This window comes from Rattus rattus, chromosome 6, assembly GCF_011064425.1.
Source record: "Rattus rattus isolate New Zealand chromosome 6, Rrattus_CSIRO_v1, whole genome shotgun sequence".
Taxonomy (NCBI): domain Eukaryota; kingdom Metazoa; phylum Chordata; class Mammalia; order Rodentia; family Muridae; genus Rattus; species Rattus rattus.
The window spans coordinates 7,244,818-7,269,932 of NC_046159.1; the positions used below are offsets into that span (position 1 = coordinate 7,244,818).

At 36.2% G+C, this 25,115-nt stretch overlaps 1 protein-coding gene across 11 annotated transcripts in view; it reads left to right on the plus strand.

The window, feature by feature from the left end:
• Bicd1 (BICD cargo adaptor 1) overlaps positions 1-23,247 on the plus strand; it is a 140,373-nt gene extending 117,126 nt beyond the window's left edge. For 4 of the 11 annotated variants that reach the window (XM_032905472.1, XM_032905464.1, XM_032905465.1 and 1 more), the window contains 2 exons: positions 9,595-9,670; positions 16,659-23,247. In XM_032905472.1, coding sequence (XP_032761363.1) covers positions 9,595-9,642 — 48 coding nt within the window. In that variant the 3' untranslated portion in view covers positions 9,643-9,670; positions 16,659-23,247. Of the gene's footprint in view, positions 1-9,584; positions 10,019-16,658 lie in introns of those variants that run through there. The other 7 variants (XM_032905467.1, XM_032905469.1, XM_032905470.1 and 4 more) reach the window with 4 other exon arrangements.
• Positions 23,248-25,115: the final 1,868 nt, after the last annotated feature.

The window sequence follows — 25,115 nt, forward strand, 5'->3', positions numbered from 1 at the left end:
CTTTCAGAGAAGCTAAAGTGTTTCTCTGTGATACAATTGGCAAAAAGGGATGAGATAGCCAACTCTATGTGTTTGATTATAAATGAAAGTTGAATTGTGACCAACCGAATGTTGGTCACAGCTACCTATTTTTATAAGTATCAATGTATCCTTAATTCATTACTGGAATTTTGAAAATATCTTACTGACTACAATTAGTATTTATGTGTTTCTATCATGTCCTCTTATTTTTCTTTCTATATTCTATTTCAAGTTTTTCTCATGTTTTCCTGTTATTTCAGTTGATGTACTTGGGAGTCCTGAGGTCTACTTAAGAAGTGTACTTGACATTTTTTTCTGTTAGTTCATGAATAAACAATTAATAACTTGTAGATTTAGTGAGGAATAATTTAATATTGTTATTGATATATTTTAGGTGATAATTTAAATTTTATTTTTCTGATTTAAAGCCTTCAATTATCAAAAAATAATATTACTATATTAACTTTCATATTTGTATTAGATATCATTCCCTTTTTCTTATTCTTTTGTTAGAAACATATTTTGATGGCGGGAATGTTTGATTCACAAACTTCCTACCTCAAATGAATCTGTTAAACATTTACAAAATACTCCTAAAGAAAAAAGTCACAAATCCTTTAAGGGAAGAGGAAACAGTGCATTAGCAAATATTTTGCACCACATTGAAAATTCCCTACACAAACTACTGTTTGGAAATAAGTAGCCTTAATTAGACATTCTTCAAGTAAAGTTGTCAACAAAGGTGAGTGTTGACAGAGCTTAAAGAAGTTAGACATTTTCTTGTGGGATGATGGGGAATGCTGCCCCAGGCTAGATGGCTGGACCTAGCGGGGTAAAAGACAACCATAATTTTTATTCTTTATATTTTTACAACAACAGATGTCGAGCCAAGGTGATGGGCAAGAATCCACTAGTAATCCTGAGAGTTGAGAGAAAGTTTTTATTTTCTAAGTAAGAGGAGGCTGGCGCCATGTTAAGTCATGTGATATCTTAAGTGTGGGAATTCAAACAAAGAAATGGGGAAGCCACCTGGGCTGGCAGGCTGTAGGTCTCCTGCTGTGTGAGAAGTAATGGCAGATCAGAGAGTTAGAGATTAAAAGCTGCTTTTTAAAGAAAGTTGTTTAGAAAGTCTTTCAGGATACTCATATTCTTTTTAACGTGGGCTCCACGGGAATTTTGGGTTGAAATCCTAGTTAGACAAGCTACTTCTTAATTACAGGTATTATTAAAAGGTGATTGAGTTTGTTTTTAGAAAGAAGAGAGTAAAGAGATTACCCGAATCAGGTGGGGATTTTCATCCACGGTTCAGAACTTAGATAGGGAAAAATTAGTCACTAACTCCAACCCTAACCCTAACCCAGGAGAAAATCATTTTAGGAAAGATTCCTGCTATTAATATGCTTTCCCTGTTATTATTAAATACATGTAATAATCACTAGGTATTAGCACACCCCCTTTGAGCAGATCTATGAAGATGTATTGTCTTGCAGATGTTATATAGACAAATGGGTAACTTCTTAATTCTTAATGATGATCCCATAAGAATTCCTAAAACTGTATCAGCGATTTTTAAGCTCTTTTATAGTGGGACTGACTGCTGTTAGATCCTTTTCTGCTATCAAAGCTACAATGAGAACTCTGTCACCAGTTCATTGCTCTTAAATACTAACCAGACTTTCTCCTACTCAGAGCACATTCCAAGAGGTTGTAAAACAATTAACCAAAGGTCATAAAACGGGAACTAATGATTTATTATAGGTGCTAGGACGGAAGATAAAATATTGACTGGGTTTATCTATACAAAACTTCACTAATTTCTTAGTTATGGTTTTTAACTTTCAGTGAACCGGTGGAGCTGTGACAGGTGATAGATGCTTAGCCAGATAATTACTCCTAATGGATATGCATGGAAACATTCTCTGTTGTAAACTTCTATTTCAATTTATGATTTGATTTTATGTGAACTTGTGATGAACTTTTTACCATGCGATCATGTATTCTGAAAGATGTATAAGTGCTGAGGACAAAAAGAAGAGTAAGAACTGAGCTGAGGAGAACTTTTTTGAACAGAGCACTTAGACAAAGAGGAGAAGCAAGAAAAGAACTTTCCCGTTGCCCCACTTTCCCCTTTTCTTAGCTTTCATAGGAAACTTTTTACAACTGAGTAATAAATGCTATACTCACTTTTCAAAATGTCCCCTTTTCTTCCTGTGACTTCTGACTACCAGGCTGAAAGTTAGAGCTGCACAGCTCCTGCTGAGATAGAACAAAGCCCACGTTACTTAATCCCCAGGTTGTCAGGCTGCAGACGTCAGTCGCCTAAGCCAGCAGCTTTTTAACCCTCAGAAAGTGCAAGAACATTTTTAGGACTTTTTAGAGGTTATCAGCATTTCAGACAGTTCGAGAGCTAGAATGTCTGGAGACCCTCAGACTTTGAGGCCACACCAGGGTCCCACTCTGTGCCCCGTGTCTACCCTTTCCAGGCCAGGAAGCTCCGGTAAAGGAAGCCAGGAAATGGTGGCAGAAGCTTTACTGAGTAGAGGCAGAAAGTACCTGTGGAGTGGTCATTACGGACCGTGTTAGGGCTGCATCACCTTCCTGAGGACCCGAGTGTGTCTGTACTGATTACATGGAGAGCGACTTTGTGTAATTATCCACAAACAGCAAACTACTGTGTTTGTAAGCAGTGGTTGTAATGATTCATTTATTTTTATCTTCACACACAGTGTATAGAAGGTTATATTTTCTAATAACATAATTATCCAGATTTTATATTCTGTCATCAGTTTAGTTGTCCATAATAATACTGATTTGGTAAATTTTGCTTCTAATATGCATACATATATACATACATACATATATATGAATAAATAAACATAATAAGAAATATATTGCTAAAAAGTGCTAAAATACAAGTGTGGATTTTCATTTACAATTTGTTATATTCATATATATAGATGGAATTTGAGTTTTCTTATATATATATATATACATATATATATATATGTATATATATATATATATTTCTATCCTTAAACAGCTTTAAAGGTAAAGAAATGCGAGAGTACCTGGCTATTATGGGTTTTATTGGACTGAAGATGAACCCTTAGTAGAAAGTTGATGTTACATTGCATCTACTTTAGAACACATTTTCATTTTCTTGTTCTATGGTTACAAAATACCACAAACCAAACAACTTAAACGACAAATTTTATTTGTTTGTTTATCTATTTTCCCATACTAAAAACTTAAATTCAAGGTCAAAGCACCTACAGGAGGAATTCTTGGCTTTCAAGTAGTCACACTCCTACTGCTTCCTTGTTTGGTCCTTCCTCTGAGTTATACACCATTTTTGTGTCTCTCTGATCTCTTCTCAGCACAAGGATATGCATCAGATAGGAGTAGGGCCAAACTCCATAGCATCATTTTAACTTAATTACCTCTCTGAAGGTCTCATCTCCAAATACAACCCTACTCAGAGGTACTGGGTTGAGAATTTAACTTGGGAGGATACAGTTCAGGCCCTATCAGGCTTCATGGGGCACTGAAAGGACATGAGAAGTCAATCAGTAACTTGGGTTTAAACTCTGGTACTTACTTGGGCCCTGTGCTGACTAATTTTATTTCACAGACTTTATGATTTGACACAGTCTTTTAGAAAGATCAATCATAATTGAGAAAATGCTCCCAACAGATTGGCGTGCAGGCAAATCTTGGTGACATTTTCTGTGATTTATATGGGACGGTCCATACCATGGTGTATGATGCATGGGTAGGTGGTCCTGGGGGTGTATAAGAAAGCAGACTGAATAATCAAGCCACTCCTGCATGGCTTCTGAATTGGTTCCTGATGTTGTATGAAGAAATAAACCCTTTCCTCCCCAGGTTGCTTTTGGTCATGGTCATCTATTATAGCAATAGAAATGCTAACAGGCCCTATCTTAGGGTTTCCATTGCTGTGAAGAGACACCATGACCAAGGCAACTTTTATAAAGAACAACATTTAATGGGGACTGGCTTACACATTCTAAGAGGTTCCGTCCATTATCATCACGGCAGGAAGCACAGCAATGTCCAGGCAGGCATGGTGCTAGAGCAGCTGAGAGTGCTACATCTTCATACAATGGAAGTCAGGAGCAGACTTTCCAGGCAGCTAGGAGAAGGGTCTCCAAGCCCACTCCCACAGTGACACACTTCCTCCAACAAGACCATACCTCTTAGTAGTGCTGCTTCCTGGGCCAAGCATATTCAGTTCACCACAGGCCCTAAGAAAACCACTTAACTCTTTGATATTCAGTTCTCTAAGCACTGAAACAACTTTTGCTCTCTATAAAAGTCATGTCGAAAATGATCAGACATGGGCTTCTCGACTTTCCGAGCCTCATTTTCGTATTCTAAATAAAATTAAATCTGAGTGTGGTGGTGCATACTTGTAATCATATTACTTGGGAGACAAAGGCAGGAAGATACCAGCTTAAGATCAACATGGGACCCTGTTTCAAAAGTTAAAAAAAAATGAAAGAAAGAAAATCTATTTGATTGACTTTTTATAAGGATCAGAGATCCTTGTATGAAAGATGTTTAGTTCATGTCTATAGCACACTTTCTAAACATTACAAGTCACCATTATGTTTCATCTTCCTTGTTTTCTCTTCCATTTTGTTTCTTTCTTTTCTATTAATCAAAATCAGGTCCAGGTTTGCAGAAAAGAGAAAGAGGGACACTTTAGAACACACATCAAAGGCTTTGCTTTCCTTTCTATAAGAGCATAAAAGAGGTTGTCTACATGCTTTGATATTGACTATGGAATATCAAAATAATCCGTGAATCTATCAACTTTTTATTAAACAGTTGTCATAGATAAATATTCTTGTTTTTATGCTATAGTTTAATCACCTGATATTGAATATTGACCATTCACTGAAAGTTCATATTATTTTTGGTCCAAAGTTATATCTATTTGAAAGTTGCAACAATGTGATAGAAATTTCAAATGTATTTATTAGTTTTTTAATAAAAATATTAAAAATAGTATACTAACTTAACAAAGATAATAACCATGTGTCTTACCAAAAGGCACGTATGCTCTTTGAATCATGAACTTCCATTCCTCTTGCCTATTTTTTCTCATGCCTGTTTTTGAGAATATGAGTTGCTATTTTCAAAACATGAAAAGAGAAGGCAGATGTAGAAGTAATACCTATAATCCTAGCACTCAGTCCTGACACCATTAGATCATGAGTTTGAGGCCAGTTGGGCCACAGAACAAGTTACTGTCTTGAAAGGAATGAGAAGAGCAGTGAAGGGAAGGGTACTTTTTCTTTTTAATTTCATTGCTGAAGGAAAAATACTAAAAAGTCATGCAACATAAATGAAGAGGTGCCTGGGGAGAAAGAGAATATGAAAGCAACAGGATAGATACCTAAATGTGTCAGAGAATATGGAAATAAAGTTCCTATACAGGGGAAAGAAAAGGTTTTCTAAACTTGAGCCTCAAACTCAGGCCTAGTCTTTGACAAATTTCAGGAAATGGATGGTTTCATCTGCTCAGTATACAGTGGTGACAGCTAAAAGCCAGTTCATTAAGAAGGCCTTCTGTTAAACTAAGCTTCTTTTTCATGCATAAAAACAGGGTCAGTGCTATGTCTGAATCTTGACTAACAACCAGCTGTTTAAAAAATTTTAAGGCAAATAGAGAATTAGTTATACAGTTTTTATGGTTGAAAATCATTCATTAAAATCTATGAAATAGCCTTATTGTTGCCAATATAAAATGAAGATATCAAAGAAAAATTGTCATATTTTTGAATTGATACATAAAAATAGGAGAGAGGCTTATATATTAAATGACAGAGTAGAATCCAAAAGATGCATTAGGTAGAAACAAGCTAAATGCATTAGGAATAAACATAATGTTAAAAAGTAGGAGTCAGAGTTTTAGCCAAGTGGCAGAATGAGTGCTTAGCATGCACAAGGCTCTAGGTAAAATTCCCAAAGCACAAATAAATTATATAAACTATTTTATTTGAATTATAAACATACACTAATAATGGCTATATATGTATATAGATAAGTATCCCCATATTTCATTGGCATTTAAACATATATCCTTAAGCACAGGATAAAAGAAACATGACTTCTTAGCACCATCTATAAACAAAGAAAGACTGGCATAAAATAGCAGTGGAATGTGGTTTCCTTTAAATGTCATACGGATTTTATTTCATAGAATTTTGATGATTTTGATGGGAGAGGTCTTCTGTGCTGCTCTTCTGTAGTCATACCAGACTACATATGATTTTATCTTCACACACCTCAGGGTTAGAAAGATGTTCCTGGACTGTGTCCTGTAGAGTAGGGTGAGGGAGATAGGAGAGTGAGAGAAGTTGCCACCATGTCTCAGAGGAAGAGTTTAGATTATTTGGTATTAAGGAAACTCAGAGGTCCAGACGGTTGTCATGGAAACTTGAGTAGTACTGGATGTAGCTTATGGTGCTGAGAGAAGGAGATATGTATGGACGATGCATTCCCACTAAGAGCCAGGGCTGGATTAGATCTTCCACCGTGAAAACAGGTTCTAACAGGCCATGCCATAGAGACTTGTGTGCCACTACTCTTTTCACAGAGGATGTGGTAATCAAGGAAACCTAGAGCCTCATCCTGGTAGGCTGTACCCTCCACAGCTCAGATTGTGCTTATAGATTCCTAACTCATACCCTAGTGTCTTGTGGGACACGGGGAAGAACCAAAACCTAACGTTGAAACTCATTCCATTCAGGGCACTCTCGCCTTCAAGCAGCCTTCACTTGGTTTCTGGACTCCCTGAGGCATTGGTCTTTAGAAATTGATGAATTTTCTAAATTGCATCAAAAAGGTTAAAGAGTGGTAGAAACCAGAAAGAAAGCTGTAAAGTAAGACCTCTTCTTCTTGTCCAGGGAAATCTATTGTTTCTAGCCACACAAACCAACCAGGCAAATAAGCAAACAAACTGACTGAACCGAAACCAACAACACAGAGCAGTATCCCTTGGATGCTGTATCTTTTTCTGTGCTTTTGATGTATTTGATTCTCTTCAAATCAGTGTCTCAAGTGTATAATGATATCCCTCACTACATAACCCCGATACTTTCTGGGGGTGACTGATAGAACTTTAAGAGTAGCCAGAGAATACAGTGCCCGGCACGAGGTAAGCAGTAAACGAGTTTCAGATGTGGTTGCTTCTTCCTCATCACCACCATCTCCATGGCATGTGAGTGTTAAGTGCTCACTGAATGTGTTTGTCTTTCTCAGTCAAGCAGATCTGTTATCTTTGTGTCTTTGTCCCCACTGTCTCCACCATAAAGTTAGTAATTTGATTATTGAATAATTGAGACTGTCTTGATTAGTAAATGATAGTTCAACTGTGGTTGCTCTGCAAGCCACATTTGTCTTCCATGCTTTAAAAATAGTGAGATCCAACGACAGTTGCCTCAAGACTCGGTCGGACCTAGAAGATCGCAGTCAGAGCTGGAAGATCAGGAACTGAATCCTAAGAGAGACCTTTTTTATTTCCCAGAACACCTGCTTTACCTTGCAGAGTGCATGTTAAAATATTGTGATTCAGTTTGGCTTAAAGTGGGCATAGCTAGAGGTGTGTGGACCCAAGAGGAGAGATTTTAGGAACAATGGAATCAGGGCAATGTAGCTTTTTAAAGTTTTATTCGCATCAATAAACTGTGTTTTGTACATTTGGAATTCACTTTTTTCTCTTAAGAATATCACTTAGTTAAATACTTATGGATGTAAAATATTAACAATAACAAGAAGTGATTTCTATATTTTTACTTACTTATTACTATTTTAGACAGAGTCTCATTCTACAGCTTTGGCTGACTTGGAACTCACTATGTAGAGCAGGAAGGCCTTGAAGTCAAAAGATCTGCCTTATTCTGCCTCCCAAGTGCTGGGATTAGACATATACCACCATGCCCAGCAAAGTGATTTCTTTTTAAAAGAGAATATAGGACTGGAGAGATGGCTCAGTGTTTTCTTAATTTGTTGCTCTTGGAGAGGACCTAAATTATTTTTTCTTTCATGGTTCACAACTGTAGTTCCAGGGGGATCTGACACCCTCTTCTGACCTCAGTGAGTGCCAGGCATGCACATGATACGTATGCTATATGTACATGTAGGAAAATACTCACACACACGTAATAAAAATAAATCATTAGAAAGGAAAGAGAACATAATGCTCACTCTGAATGTAAAGAGCTACCAAATGAGGCAGCTTGTTAAGGAGTGCATCATGGTCTTAATCACCGGTTTCCTAAATATTATCGGAAGGGATATTTTCAATGAATGATAAGCCATGGCTGCATTGGCAGAGAAACTATTTCTGGTATACAGAAGATTTAAAAATAATAGTTTTGATACTCCGGTTGATTCTAAGGATTGCCATTCAACAGAGATTAACTCTGCCTTAGAAATGTTTCATTTATCCCTTGCTGACGAGTGTGAAGATGACAGAGAAATGTCCAGGCCATTTTTCCTTCCACTCTACTTAAGGAGGGGCAGCATGGACCTGGTTAACTTAAAAATCGCATATCTGGTGGCTCAATTAAAATAGCTTTCTAAATTTGTTCAATACAGCCTGTAAATCCAGAATTTGAGATGACTTGACTTTAATATTTTCACATATCTAAACTGTTCACCAAAGAAAATGCTTCAAGAGTAATTTTCAAGTCAACTCTCATTTTTACTTTGTTTTTTAGATTATTTTTGCAAAATATTATGCAAATAACCTCTTGCATGTTTATAATATTGTGAACCCAGTGCCAGAGAGCAGATTGTCCTTTGATGGTTTATATGCCTATTTGTTGATTAACATAATGACAAGTTATAAAATCTACTTAATCTAATGTGATTTACAGTATGTGATTTTAAAGTAATAAAAACAAAACAAAGTGAGCACCATTAATAAGGCTGGTTTCTGTTTATTAAAATTTTATTATATAATGACCCATCTAAGATTTCTGCGAACAATTATTTTCAACACATACAATCAAATTTCAGGAAACTATAAACATAATTTTCTTGTTTAATATCTTGTTAATAAAATATTGTTTGGCTTTCTCGAAATATCTGTGAGTTTAATAATATTACTATATGCCCTGACAATAAAATCTATTACCTGAATATATTTCACTTTAGTACAGCATATCTATTTGCTAATTAAGTAATTAGCATTATGTTCAAGTTCAGACATTAAAGTTTTTAATATTAATAGATTCTGATTTTAGAGGAATCGAAACACCAAATATGAATGTCCATAGGACATAATGTACTTTTAAAATCTTGCTACTAATTTTATGCCATTAGTTTTTCCTAATATTATATTAACTAAAAATTCAGTCTTTTCTATTGGCATTAGTCAAGGAAAAAAACCACACCAAGAAAAGAAAAGAAAGAAAAAACACACTTAATCTAGTGACTGCTCCATTCCTCACTAAATCTCAGGCAGCTGATTTAGTTACTGTTGCTAACACCTTTATGTCATCTCTTTGTATACATGTCTAATTTATTAGTTTCTTGTAGATTGTCAGCAGCCTGCTGCCTCCGTACCGCCACAGTGCTCACAACTAGCTGGGAGGCAAGACTACCCAACTGTCAGGTAAATCCACAGGTCCTTCCTTCTCCCACCAGCTGCATGACAGTTCCCCTTCCCAAGACCATAACCACCTATGCATCTTTGTTATTGCATGTTTTTCATGAGTTGGTTACATGACTTTACCCTTGTTCACATTCCCTGAGCATGCACAGGAGTTAGTGCTATGTCGTCAACCACTAGATGATAGAATAGAGGCTGCTTCATTTCCCCTTTGTGAGCAAATACTTGGGTTATTCCAGTGTTTCATTGCCTCCAATCTTAAACATGTAATTTAAGTTATTTGACCTACTTTTATTTTATCTTTTTGTCCTTCAAATATATTTTTCAGGTAAGCAAACAGGGAAAATATATGAAATTCATCTACTGTCCATTCTAGGACAGTTTTAATGGTTTCCATTTTCTGTTTACTTAGTCCCATTGTGAAAACTGAATTGAGAAGGTCTAGAAAGCCATATGTGATGGTGCATACGTGTAATCCCAGCACTTTGGAGGCTGTGGTAAGAGGTCGAGTTTAAGATCAGAATGAGTTATATAGTGAGTTCAAGGCCAGCTTTTAATACAGAATAACTCTGTCTCCAAAATCTATAAAAGAGAAAAGGGAAAGGAGGAAAACGGGGGAGAAAAACTAAACTTTGAATTCTCAAACGAATATTCGCAGTGATTATTTTCCCTTTATCTGAAATGAAGTGTTTTAAAGGCATGTTTAAAACTTCCTAGCGTACAAAACGGCAACCAACAGATTGGGAAAAGATCTTTACCAATCCTACAACAGATAGAGGCCTTATATCCAAAATATACAAAGAACTCAAAAAGTTAGACCGCAGGGAGACAAATAACCCTATTAAAAAATGGGGTTCAGAGCTAAACAAAGAATTCACAGCTGAGGAATGCCGAATGGCTGAGAAACACCTAAAGAAATGTTCAACATCTTTAGTCATCAGGGAAATGCAAATCAAAACAACCCTGAGATTTCACCTCACACCAGTGAGAATGGCTAAGATCAAAAACTCAGGTGACAGCAAATGCTGGCGAGGATGTGGAGAAAGAGGAACACTCCTCCATTGTTGGTGGGATTGCAGACTGGTACAACCATTCTGGAAATCAGTCTGGAGGTTCCTCAGAAAATTGGACATTAAACTGCCTGAGGATCCAGCTATACCTCTCTTGGGCATATACCCAAAAGATGCCCCAACATATAAAAAAGACACGTGCTCCACTATGTTCATAGCAGCCTTATTTATAATAGCCAGAAGCTGGAAAGAACCCAAATGCCCTTCAACAGAGGAATGGATACAGAAAATGTGGTACATCTACACAATGGAATATTACTCAGCTATCAAAAACAACGAGTTTATGAAATTTGTAGGCAAATGGTTGGAACTGGAAAATATCATCCTGAGTGAGCTAACCCAATCACAGAAAGACATACATGGTATGCACTCATTGATAAGTCTCTATTAGCCCAAATGCCTGAATTACCTAGATGCCTAGAACAAATGAAACTCAAGACGGATGATCAAAATGTGAATGCTTCACTCCTTCTTTAAAAAGGGGAACAAGAATACCCTTGGCAGGAAGAGAGAGGCAAAGATTAAAACAGAGACTGAAGGAACACCCATTCAGAGCCTGCCCCACATGTGGCCCATATATATACAGCCACCCAATTAGACAAGATGGATGAAGCAAAGAAGTGCAGAAGTGTAGATCGCTCCTGAGAGACACAGCCAGAATACAGCAAATACAGAGGCGAATGTCAGCAGCAAACCACTGAACTGAGAATAGGACCCCCGTTGAAGGAATCAGAGAAAGAACTGGAAGAGCTTGAAGGGCTCGAGACCCCATATGTACAACAATGCCAAGCAACCAGAGCTTCCAGGGACTAAGCCACTACCTAAAGACTATACATGGACTGACCCTGGACTCTGACCTCATAGGTAGCAATGAATATCCTAGTAAGAGCACCAGTGGAAGGGAAGCCCTGGGTCCTACTAATACTGAACCCCAGTGAACTAGACTGTTGGGGGAGGGCGGCAATGGGGGAGGGTGGGGGGGGAACACCCATAAGGAAGGGGAGGGGGGGGATATTTGCCCGGAAACCGGAAAAGGAATAACACTTTCGAAATGTATATAAGAAATACTCAAGTTAATAAAAAAAAAAAAAAAAAAAAAAAAAAAAAAAAACAAAACTTCCTAGCATTCCTAGGCACAGAACTGGAGAGTTTTCTGACAATTCGTATTTGATTTTTAAGATCTCCAAAACAGTTACTCATCCCGAGTGACTACCCACAGCCTAGAATCATCCCATCAGAACCGCCTCATCTCCATAGCGTCTTTCATCCTCACTTACTTGGTTTCTGTTGGTACCAAGCTTCTGGAGTCTGGATATGATCTTTAGACTCTGCTTACTAATATACAGAATATACCTCCTACTAGAGGAGGGCTCGTATCAAGCAAGGACCAGCCCCAACTTAGCTCCATGTGTGTGTCTGAGATGAGTACTGTTAGCTGCAGACTGTGTGTGAACATGGCTTTGCTGGGTAATCACCAATACAGAAACAATACATCCAAAGCTCGTGTGTTATGTGGTTTGTTGCCTAAGTAAGTATGACACTGCCCGCAGTGTTGTAGACTGAACGGTGCTCTCTCGTATGTTAGGTCAAAGGGTCTACTATTGAGCTGCATCCCCAGCCCCCAAAGTACATTGTTAAATAGTCAGTGTCTTCTGATTAATGTCTCTTAGAAAGCCGATCAATACCACTTCATGTAAGAGGATATTTATTTCAGAACCATTTTATTTTTTAAGATTTATTGACTTTATTTTTCATGTGCGAATGTTTTGCTTGTATATATGTATGTATGTACACCACATGTATGCTTGGTACTTGGGGAAGTCAGAAGAGGGCATTGGATCTCCTGGAAATAGAGTTAGAGATGGTTGTGAAGTATTGGGTGGGTGCTGAGAATTGAACCCAGGTCCTCTGCAACAGTAACATTTACTCTTAATTACTGAACCATCTCCCCAACCCCTCAGAAATGTTATTTACTAATGTATTGATGGCATTTATAGCAGTAGCCTGTTCTGGATAATTTCAATTACATGAGTAACTGAATATTAGTATACATGCTCAAGTTGATCTGAGAGGGATTCTACAGTATAATATATTGTTTGAGGACCTGGAAACCTGTAGTCTAGATTCCACAAAGCCCTCATTTGGGGCACTAGGGCAGTGTCAATGCAGTACAGATGCTCCATGAACGCTGACTACATGTCTGAGTAAAAGAGCTTTGGAGTCAGACTTCTAGCTTGTGATTCCACCTTTCACACTCCTACATGTGTAATCTTGGAAAGCTGCTTCTGTTGGTTGTTTTTTGTTTTTGTTTTTGTTTTGTTTTTAACAAGGTAAGGAGGAAAATTGACATTCCTCCAAGGACATTGGAGGAATTCAGTGAAGATGGACCTGACGCGTCTGCCCTTTCTTGCTGTTAGCACTAACACTTTGTACACTGCCATCCCTGACCAAAATCTTGTTTATTTTGTCTAGTTTTCTTGGACAGAGTTGTAATACTACTGCTTTAAGAATTTCCTTAAGGCAGTAATGCAGATGCATTCCTTTTCTTCTAAGATTACTAAATTTAGGTGCTTCCTGTCTCCATGGGGGGTGATTTGGTGAAAAGCAATTTAGAGAATTACAGACACCCTAGTTTCTATCTAATAGGCATGTCCAAAGCAGACTTCTCTTCCTTTTCATAGTTCACACAAAGGAATCATTAATACACAGAGGTTTGAAAGGACTCCTCTTCAGGGTGGCTTGGGTTCTGAATGGTTTCTGCTGTTAGAGGATCTGAGTCAGCTCTGCACTGCCCTCTTAATCCTTCTGGGCAAGAAAGGCATTGCACAACCAACATTAGAACTCACAGTGGGTACCAGGCAAGGGTAAGATATTCACATGTGTTAGTCACTGTGATCCCCTATAGGCTAAGCAGCTATTATACTTGTCTAAAGGAGGAAGTCCAATGCCACATATTTTAATACAATTGAGCCAAGTGACCTAACACCCCATGCCCTGTCCACTGGAGAGCATGGCTGCACCTCAGATAAGGAGCCAGTCATTGTACCTACACTTGGTAAAAGAAAGCATGTTTAAGTTATGCGGACTCAGTTTCTTTCAATTGAAAAATGAACAAACATGAGAAAATTTTCTAGGAATGTTGAGTGATTTCAATTTCAGATCAGGTATTCTCTGAGTTTCTCATTTTGAAAAAAAAAGTTTACTTCCCTCCTGATATATATATGTAATTTATGTATCCTTTTTTAGTACTACAGATCAAATTCATGGCTGTACATAAGTATTCTACTCACATAACTTTTAAGGTGTATGATTCCTTAATAAACAGTGTTCTTACACCGAAAATTTAGAACTTTTCCACATATTTTTTTAACCTGGTCTTCCTATGTTGTTTAGGCTTATCTTGAATTCCTTGAACTCTGGGGCTTCAAGTGATCCTCTTGCCCTAGCCATCCAAATAGCTTTAACTGTAGGTGTATGCCACAATACCCAACATTTATATACTTTGTTTTTTGGCATTAATTAGAGTTTTTATTTGGAGTATCATCCACAATTTATATAAGTAATAGACAAGGCATGAAAATGGAAAACACCACAAAATAATATTGAAATATAAGGTAAGAGCACAGTATGTCATGTTTCAATAAATATAATTCAAAAATTTTGGACTTTTTGTAAGCTGCTTCTATTCTAAGTTATTAAAATTTGTATATATAATGATGTAATGGGAAATGATGTTGTAACCTTGGACATAATATTTAAATATATAAAAATGTTTAATATTTATCACATCTGCACATCTACTAAGTTGTATTTACCAGGAAGAAGACAAAGAAAAAAATAAGCTTTTTGAAGAAATACTAAAATTCCTGAGGATATGTCCAACTTTAATACCTGAAAACCTCAGTAATGAAGTGTTAAGCTCACTATTCCATGATCTTCCACTGAAAAGTTAACTTGTTTGTGGTAAAGGCTAAATAATAAGTCTTCCAAAGATATTTAGCAATCAAAATCAAAGCTAAATTTATGTAATTTTATAAGAAATAATGTGTCAAATGTTTATTTTAAAAATAATTCATTAATCTGTCAGTCAAGAACATGTTTCTTATAAGTTAGCACATAGACATAAAGTATACATGACGTTACTGCATTTTATGCAAACTTAAAATACTGATACTATGGTTTAAAATATTCTTTCACTTTATAATAAATTTAATATGAAATAATGAAAATAATTTTATGTCATCATGAATGACACATGAAGACATTGGGCCAACTGAACTATAACCCTTGCTCAGGCTATTGCCATATTCCATAGCTAACATGCAAAAACATGCTAGAAAGAAAAGGATTGAGTCATACAAGGTCCTTCTTGCATAACATGACTACTGTAATACTTACAGCTTGCTATAACTTGTGCCGTGTTTTATGTTTAATTCCATAGAAAGAGCTTATTTCTAACGATTTACAGAAAGAAACCACAAAGTCTGAGGAATGTCTTTCTAAATTATTGTTAACTTATTTCCTTAATCATTGACTACTGGGAAGGTCAAGGATAACATAACCCAATATTGTTTTTTTCTTTTACCATTAATGAGTTAAATCATATACTATCTTCTTGTTCCTTGTTCCACCATTTTGTATTTGCTACATTTTAACCATATGGGTTAGACTTAGTCACAGAGTGCTTACCCAAACTATATGAAGTCTTGGTTTCATTCCAAGCATCAACAAAAAGAAAAAAGTAGGAACGATAACTCTTACCATCAATCATCCTCATTAGTATGGAATAGCAGTTTCCTTTCAAACTAGATTTACAGTGGTTCAAAGAGCTAGGGAAGGATGTAATATCTAACTAAATATTTACATAATTAAGACTTTATACTAATGTTCAACAGATAGATCTGATTGACAATTTCACTATTAAATCTTCAAAAGTATTTGTTTAATACAAATTTTAATTAACACATCCATAACATTACCTTAAAATATTTAAATGAATATTGTATATATATATCAAACACTCCCAATAGAAATGAATTATATGATACTAAAATTCACAATATATGGGGAAATAGGCCATGTTTTCCAATTTAAAAAATATTCCTATGGTCCCCTTTCTCTTTTGTTAGTCATATTTTAAAGCATTTAAACTCAAATATGCCTTATAGTTTTACCTAAGAAATCTAATTTTACTATTTTATTCATCAATTATTCAGCAAGACATTGAATGGTCTGAGACAAGGTTCATTACCATTGGAGGCTCTCAGATGTTGCCTATTGGTTAGAAAACCACATCATTCACTTAACAAATGCAAAATGTCATAAAAATTATCAGTTTGTTTGTTTTTTTTTTTCACACCATCAAGCCAAAGTGGAGGACTCCTTAGAGCAAAATTGGCTTCACAAGCAAATGAAACTATCTTCTTGGGTCTTTACCAGTAAACTCTAGACTATTCTGAACTCTGATGTCTTGACCCATAGGCTAGCACCATTTGACCCACAGTGAGCACATCACAAATGCAGACGCCAGAGTCCTTTCCTGACCCTGCTAACCCAAAGTCTCCTTTACCAAGATCTTTGGGTGGCTTGTACCCACTATAAAGTTTGATAAGGACTGATCTGATGACACTTGACTGCCAGCCCAGAGATCTAGGAGTTGGAGACTGAAAAATCTGAGTACTTGACTTGGGGGACAAATTCATGTATCTGTTCTCAAAGTTTCTTTTTACCTTCTTACCCCCACCCCCATGCTTTGCTTTAAAAACCTGCATTGGGAGGGGCATGCTTTGGTTTTAAACTATTTTCTTCACAAAATTCTGTTCATGTGTTTAAAATGTATAGGACAATAATCTGTCTGACTGTCAGTGGACTTGTTTGTTTACCTCTTTGTTTTTACTAACTGCCTTCTCTCTCATTTTCAGTCCGGACATTGCCCTCAGTAAGGAGCAGCCACATTCCAGCTCACAGTGTGCACCTCTCCATTGTCTCGCCAAGCCTCCTTACCCCTAGTCTTCATCTCTCACGGATGAATATCTGGGCTGAAGGCCACAGTGAGGGCGCTAAGATCTAGCAGGTGTTTTCTTCTTGGATGTTAGATGTACATGTGGATTCCAGTCCATCATTTTTGAAGAGAAAAGAGAGTTCAGAAGAATAAAATGATACATAAACCCTCGTGTGATCAATCATGGTTACCCTGAATCACAGATGACCTGCAATCAAATGGCAACAGTTCACTTCAAACTGAAATGAGACATGTATTTCAGATAGCTGGCTTCACCTCCATTGCATAAAATAGATCCAAGACAATGTAAAATAGATATGCTGTAAAATCATCTTTCCCTATTCTCCAAAGTCAGCTATAGATGTTGATTCTAATATTTTTCATTGATACTTATTTTATATTTTATTTGCTGTATGGTTTATGTTTATAAAGATAATTTCTGTAAGCAGAATTTATTTATTTTTAAAGAGTCATAGTTTATTCAGTTATTTAAAGTTTTAATTTAGTTTAAAATCTGAAACTGGCCAGATTTTGGTCCTTTTTCTTGCAGAAAATTACAAATGAGGTGCATCAGAATGTTAACAACAACTATTTTGCTGCTACATGAATATTCTTTATGCAGTTATTTTCTAATCAGTAACTCATTGTCAGTAATTTTTTTTAACTAGAGTTCTTCACTAAACGTTTATTAAGTAAATCTAAGAAAGAGGCAAAGCTACGATTCATTGACTTAATCAAGGTTTGAGGGTATCTTTAATTTTTTAAAATTGCAGTTGAGTAGATAGATATATTGGTGCTGCTCCTGTGTGTGCATGCGTGTGTGTGTGTGTGTGTGTGTGTGTGTGTGTGTGTGTGTGTGTGTTCGTATTAAAGAAGGTCAAATTACTTGAAGGAAAGAAATGGTGTGCTTATTTAATGACCACAAATTTTTTAAACTTTTCCAAATTTAGGGTCTTACTATGGGTTTCCCACTAAAAGGGATCACAATAAATGCAAAAATATATACATATAAAACTGTATGGTAGCCTTGGCTAGTTAATTTATGCAGAAAGTGTATGTTTTGTTGTTTGTTTTCTTTTTCCACAATGAATCTTCCTTGCCAAAAAAAAAAAAAAATAGATAGTAAACCTTAGCTCATTGTCTACTTTTAACAAACACACAGGTGCCTACAGTCATATTATATTGAGATAAGACATGTTCCTACTTAATTTACAGATTGTGCTAGGTAATTTTATGACTTTATTTAAGGCATAGAATTTCATAGAAAAATTTAGTTTTTGCATTATTGAGAAAACAAGGACAACAGCTAATAGAGCTGTAAGGTCTAACTTGGATTCCTCGGTTCTCAAGTGCTGCCCACATAATTGCGCCTAACCCTGACTCCTTGTCTTTGTCAGGTAGCCTTAACTTACATAAAACCATAAAGGTTTTATTTTTTCATGTAACAGTATCTTTAACTTCTCTTCAACACAGAACTAGTCCTCACAGTTAGCAAAAAGATGACTAGTGTTGTAGGACACCAACAATGGCGGTTTCAGAGCTACCCAGCTGTGGAGGGGAAGATGTGGCACGTTTGTGGAGTGGTCAACCTAAGGTCAGCTGTCAGCCACAAAACACATTGCAGAAATGTTTTTTTTTTTTTGTTTTTTGTTTTTTGATTTTTTTTTGTTATGTTCCTGTTGAATACCAGTCATAGTTACCAAAGCAACCCAAAGATTTTTGTTCTTTATCAGATTAATAATAGACCCTGTGGAACCTCTCATCAATCAGAATCCCCACATAGTTGTCCCACCAGTTGCTTGGCTGTTCCTCCACATTTTCCTCATTTATTGGTGTTAAGTTTACCTGGTGCCAATATTAGTAGACAGTACAGATTTTTGTCAGAGTTCAACTAAAGACAACTTCCTCCCTTTTTTCTTTTCTTTTTCCCCGTTGCTAATCATGATTTGAAATCCAAGAAGTGTCAGTTACTAAGTCAATTTTGTACCTGAGGAAATAGGTACCTCAGAACAAGTTGTGTCTTTGGGCTGGGAACTCCACGGTGGATCTCTTCTCTGTGTAAGCACTGTTGGCATAGCTGTGTATAGAGTTGACTTTTTCCAATATGAAATTTATCACTGTCTGTTGTAAACTATTTTTATTTTAGTTGTTTATTTGAATATAGTGAAAATTTTTGTTTTGAACTATTAAGTCTATAAAATATTAATTTTAACAGAACTTTAATAAGAAGATATAAAAATTTTGAAACAGATTTCTCATTTTCAGCACAAAAGTAGATAGTAATTGTTAAGCAGTAAGAGACTATCATGTATGTATGTAGTTACATCATTTGATGCAGTTTAAACTCAGCTGTATTTATATTTATTTATTTACAGACCCGTTCAATGAATAAATGTAGAGTGCTGATAAAAATGAGTACCTATAAAGATAATATCGGAATGTAAACAGTGAAAACTGGTGAAACAAACACGAATCTCAATAAGAGAATTGAAGGTGCATTTGATATTAAAATATAAACTATAGAAATTCTACAAATGCTAATTGTTGTAGACATTTTGAACAAAGGTGGGAGATAATGTTTAAGATCAGTTATCAAAGTAACCAACTACTGCTATAAAATTTCCTTACATTGTAGTGTGCATGTGTGTGCATACACATGCACACACAGATATACACACACACTGTCCACAGCATGTGTGGGAAAGTCAGAGGAAAACCTACAGAAGTTGCTTCTCTCCCACAACTATATGGATCCCAGGGATTGAACGTAGATTATCAGGCCTAGTGGCAAACATCTTTACCTGTTGAGCCATCTGATTGGTTCCCACTTTTTTTTTTAAATGTAAGCACAATTACAAAGCTGACTAGATGAACTAGTATGCAGAAATGCTTTCTCACTACGGATTTTCATTAAAGCATAATAGTAAAATAAAAAGAAGCAATAAATTGCTTTTGGCCTAAGTGCTTAGGAGCATGAACAAAACTTTGGATGTATAAACCTTTTGCATATCTAATCCTGGATGTAAAAGAAGGAAGAGGAGGAAAAATGAATTTTGAAAACTTCTAGAGAATATAAATCTATAAAGGAATGAAGAAAAGACTTATTTGGAAATTATACTTTATATTTGCCTAAAGGAGAGGAGGTACAATAATGAAATCCAACAAAAATAACTTAACAAATGACAGAGAGTAGCTACAGAGCCCATAAGACTAAGTGAGGAGGGTTGCTATTACCTGTAGGAAAGAGCTATTTTAAAGTGGAAAATTAATCATTGGATAGTTAAAAAGATTTGTTTTTAAAAACTGGAATGCTACTGGAAGTCTTGTAAGTATAGACAATTTACAATAATATATAATCCTAGGAGTCCACAATTATATGATTCTTTTGTTTTAAAATTTAAAATATATTGGATTTTTACTGATTGGTCATGGAATATTCTTACTTTTAAACTACGGTAACCATCTTAATTTTCTAAGATATTTATTATTTTTAAAAGAATTTCTTGAAAGTTATCTGAAATGTAGCAATTTCATTTAAAGAAGCTTCAGTGTCAGAAACTAAAATACAATATACCCAAGAAAACTTCATAAATATTCAATCTCGTAAGGAGACAAATACTTTTAAATTTTTATTTACTCACAAAGATCTTCTATCTTTAACATTTGCTTTATCTATGCTATAAAACATGTTCTTATACAGATAAGCCCTTCTCTATTAGGTAAGCATGAACAATTGGTCTATTAAACCAGCTAAGAATGTGGATGTTCCCTCATATACTATATTGAATAAAATCCTTTCCAGTAACCAAGCACAGGTTACAAATAATTATATGAATAAATCAAATATATTTTCTACTGTGATAAATGTCAACTTTTATTGTATAAGTCAGACAAAAGATTTAATCTTTCTTACAACGGAGTCAGTGGGCAGAAGTAAGGAGTAACTCAGCCATGGGGCATTTGCTGGACCTGTAGCACCCACTGGACTACAAAACAAACACTGATATTTCCCTGAATAAAATCCTGTTCATTCAATCCAAAGACATCACAAATGAATTAATATTGTACATATAATGAAATTTGTAAAACCCACAATGTTTAAAACGATTGTTTTAAATAAATCAGAGTGATTTAAAATAATTTTGCATTAAGTCTGCAAAATTTACAACTTTTCAAATAAAGCAGAAAGCTAATGAACTGAAATCATGCTATTCAGCATGGCCAATGCCAAGGTTGAAAAGAACTCACTTCAAAATCAGTGTCCTAGCTCCTGAGTTACCATAGCCGTTTTCTGTAATAATAACCCAAGATGAGTTTTTGAAAATAAACTTATCTTTATTTAAATGTTATTTTAACCACCATAGTCTCTAATATCTTGTAGCATGTTTTTTTATTTTAATACCTAAAAGATTTCAAGTAAAATATCACTTTTATTACTCAAGATATAAATTAATGAGACAATTGGTATTGAAAGTAAAAATGTTCTTAGATTTGAGATTTTTTCAGAAATGACAATCTGTTTATGAGGAGCAAGCACTTGACCTCCATTAGTGTAAAGCAAGAGTATAAGATGTTTGCATGAAATATTTCACATCATGTAAGCTTTCCCATATCCACTGCATTGACTCCAAACTTGTACGATCTTCTTACTTGTATGACCTTGACATTAGGGGTGAAGGAGGCTGTTACACGCACTGGGTCTCCTTTCCATACTGAGGTGCATGGCTTTATCCCTCAAGTTTATTTTTACATCTCTCAGATGGAGTCATTTAATAACCTGCCACATTTGAACTGAAGCTTAAATGACCTGCTGATTCAGATAATTTCTGGGCTTGGAGTTTGATTGTTCTACATTTGCTGAGACTTTATTTTTGTTTTAACTTCTGTACATAGTCTCTGCTCAGTATATCTCTCTAGTGAGACCATTGAGGAGTAAATTTGATGCTTCTTAATGTGGATATATGGGTTTGTTTGTTTGTTTTTCAAAAAAGTAATTTTTTACATTTTATTTTATTTATTTATTTAGTTCTGAGACAGAGTTTCTCTGCATAGCCCTGGCTGTCCTGAACTCACTCTGTAGACCAGGCTGGCCTCAAATTCGCAGAGATCCACCTGCCTCTCCAAAAAAGTCTTTATCAGAGAACTAGGAAGTTAAGGGAACTGGCACTGCTGTGTTGACAAATCGTTATCTTGCAAGGGAGAAACAGAAGGAATCACTGGGCTCATAGCTATGACTATGTGTCATATCAGAGGAAATGCTTTTTAATGTTATTGCCACAGAACTTTTAAGCTCAATGGTTTGACTGTTAGAGTCAATTAAACAATTTTTGAAAATATTTTATGACTTTTTTTGTAATATATCCAGTGTCTTTATTTGCATGGCTATGCATATATGAAGATGTGATTCTGATGTTGTGCTTCTTTCCCATGTTAAATTTGTGTTATGTGTGGTCAAACCTAATTTCTACACTGTATGCTTATTCTTGTAATGATTCAGTTCTTCCTACGTTTTTATTATTATGCCTTCGGGGCATAAACGATGTGAAGTGTTTCTATCAAAAAATAATACCATGAAAACATGACTGAAAGACTAAGAAATGCCTTTCTTGCTAATTATTTTTGAAATTGAAACATCAGAGACATTATCAAAGACACATGCATTTAAGTACAGAAAGTTCTTATAAATTTATTGTTTGCTGACCTTTTTACTTTTTGGTAGATAATCTCAAATGAATCTCTCACAGGAGAATCCATATGTCATACGCTTGTTTCTGTGCACTCAATATTTGTGAAAGGCACCCCATTGCTAATGAAATAGCTAGATACTAATAATTATTACCTTGGTTAATCTTACCAACTGACCATACTGTATTGCAAAATTTTTTCCAGTAAATAAACTGATTATCTTTTGTTTAATTCATCAATGCTAAATTTTTATTAGTTTACAATTTTTCTGTATGCCACTTTCGTTTATACCTACGACAAATAAAAAGTATAGGAATCACTATATGATTATATTTTTATCCAATATAAGATCTTATTTAAACTAAAAACATAATGCCTTAACATTTCTGCATATTCCTGTGATGCATTTCAACTTTATTTTCCATTTTCCAAACTCTTAATCTTTCCTTAAAGTATATTTTGGCAGGAAAATGCACTTAGCTAAATTAAACTAGGAATGTATTAATACAGGAAACACTTTTAATGAAAGGAAAATGACACTTTATTATGGAAGTGGTTCCTTCTTTCTTTTACATAGGAAAGAACTTAAGCCAGACCTGAGGGAGGTCACTTCTACTGGACCCTCCTACAAAACAAATCATCGGTTTTGATTGTTTCATTTTACAGTGGTGCAGGGTTGAGGATGAAGGAGATGTATGGGTTTATGTGAAGCGCTAATGAACGAAAATGAAACCCTTATTACTGATCACATCTATGGGCCTGGTTAAAGTTGCCTCTTCATCTTTGGCACAGAAAACATTAAAAATAAAGTGTCTTAAAAATCATTCCCTCTTCTAAAAACCACTGTTTTTGTTGTTTTTGCTTTTGTTCTAGGAGGTTGAATCTACAAATCTATTTGATACTTGGCCTTTTCTTCAATAGTTTTTTACGTTCCTAAAGCCCCCAGAAACATCAAGAATGTCCCTTTTAGTCCAGGCACATTGACACTTCCCTGTCACAGTTATTGAAAATATGGAGGCAGGAGGATGGGAAAGATCACTTGAGCTCACAAGTTAAGGCCAGGCCTCAAGAAGAAAAAAAAAAAAAAAGAAAAAGAAAGACTTTGCTGGGGGCCCAGCCCCCTACAGTCAGGTCCTGAGGTGGGAAGAAGGCCAATGGCTGAAGACTTCTGGCCTTTATCTCTCTCTTACTGTTCTGGGGCTAAAAGCTGATGGCTTCTGGCAATTTAACTCTTCATATATATGATTTCTCATCTATGGGGTGTGAAGCTTTTTAGTGGTTCTCTGCTATATCTTTTTTTTTTTTCTTTTCGGAGCTGGGGACCGAACCCAGGGCCTTGTGCTTACTAGGCAAGCGCTCTACCACTGAGCTAAATCCCCAACCCCCGGTTCTCTGCTATATCTTAGGCTTTTGGGTTAATATCTAGTACACGTAACTGTTTCCTCCAAGATTAAAACATTCAATCCTGCAGGAAACTCCTCAAAACAGGAAGGTAAACAATTCGAAATAGTTTCAGGAAGTCCGAAAAACTGGCCAGATTCATTAATCCTCTCCTTGCCATAGTAAATAATAAAAACTGAGGGTCTCTCTCAGATGAGCAGAACAAAGTTTAGAATGAAGTCTCTGAGACCAGACCAGCTCCTCGGAAAAAGAAGGAACCAGACGAGCTGCCTGAAAGAGGTTTAAATCAGCTCACTCTCTGGAACACTCCATCCTGCTGCGCTCCCTGCAGTCTGTGCAGTGTGCGCCAAGTCCCCAGCCTCACGAGCTGTCATCCATGCTGGGGTTGCTTCAGTGATGCAGTTACCTTAGAGTTATTTCTGCTCTTATTTCACCCATATTCCTGTAAGTACTCCCAATAAAACTCATTGATTTACCAAATTAGACTTTGGTGTTATTGGTACTTTGCTCTGTTCCGGGCTTCCTGTCCGGAGTGATAGAGGTACAACAACACATCGTCCAGGAAAGGACAACTCTGTCAGAATTTCCTTTTCAGATGTTTCCCTTTCAGGCTTCTTAGTCTCAGCTCTATGCCATGTTACCATAGCCATGACCTTCCCCAATTCATCTTCGGTTTTGTCGTGTCCCTGTTTTGGTGACAATTATGCTTATGTAAATTTTCTTGAGGAGATGCAACATACACACATCTACTCGCATGTCTCTATTGGGTCCCTTCTCTCACAGCTCTGGGAATCATGCAGAAGAGGGGCCTTCATCTTCCACCAGAAGAGCAGGGCCCCAAGAGATAACAACCAAACATGACAAAACAAAACATAAGAAGACAAGGCAATAGCCCTTACACCAAAGCAAACCAGGCAAACTAACATAAGGAAAAGTGTTCCAAAAGCAGACAGAATAGTCAGAGACACACCTGTGCCTACAGTTAGGTAAAATGAAAAGCCAGCAGCCACAGCATATATGCAGAGGACATGGTGGTTCGGATCACTGCAGGCCCCGTGCTTGCCGTTTCATTCTCTATGAGCCCTGTATCGTTGATTCAGTGGCTTTAGTTCCCCTGCTGTCCTCCATCCCTTCTGACCTCAAGAATTCTTTAGGCCCCTCTTCTGCATGATTCCCAGAGCTCTAAGAGAAAGGACCCAATAGAGACATTCGATGTAGAATTTTCTCTCCTCATAATGTCTGACCGGAAGTCTCTGCATCTGCTCCATGAAGACACCTGCTCCACCTCTCT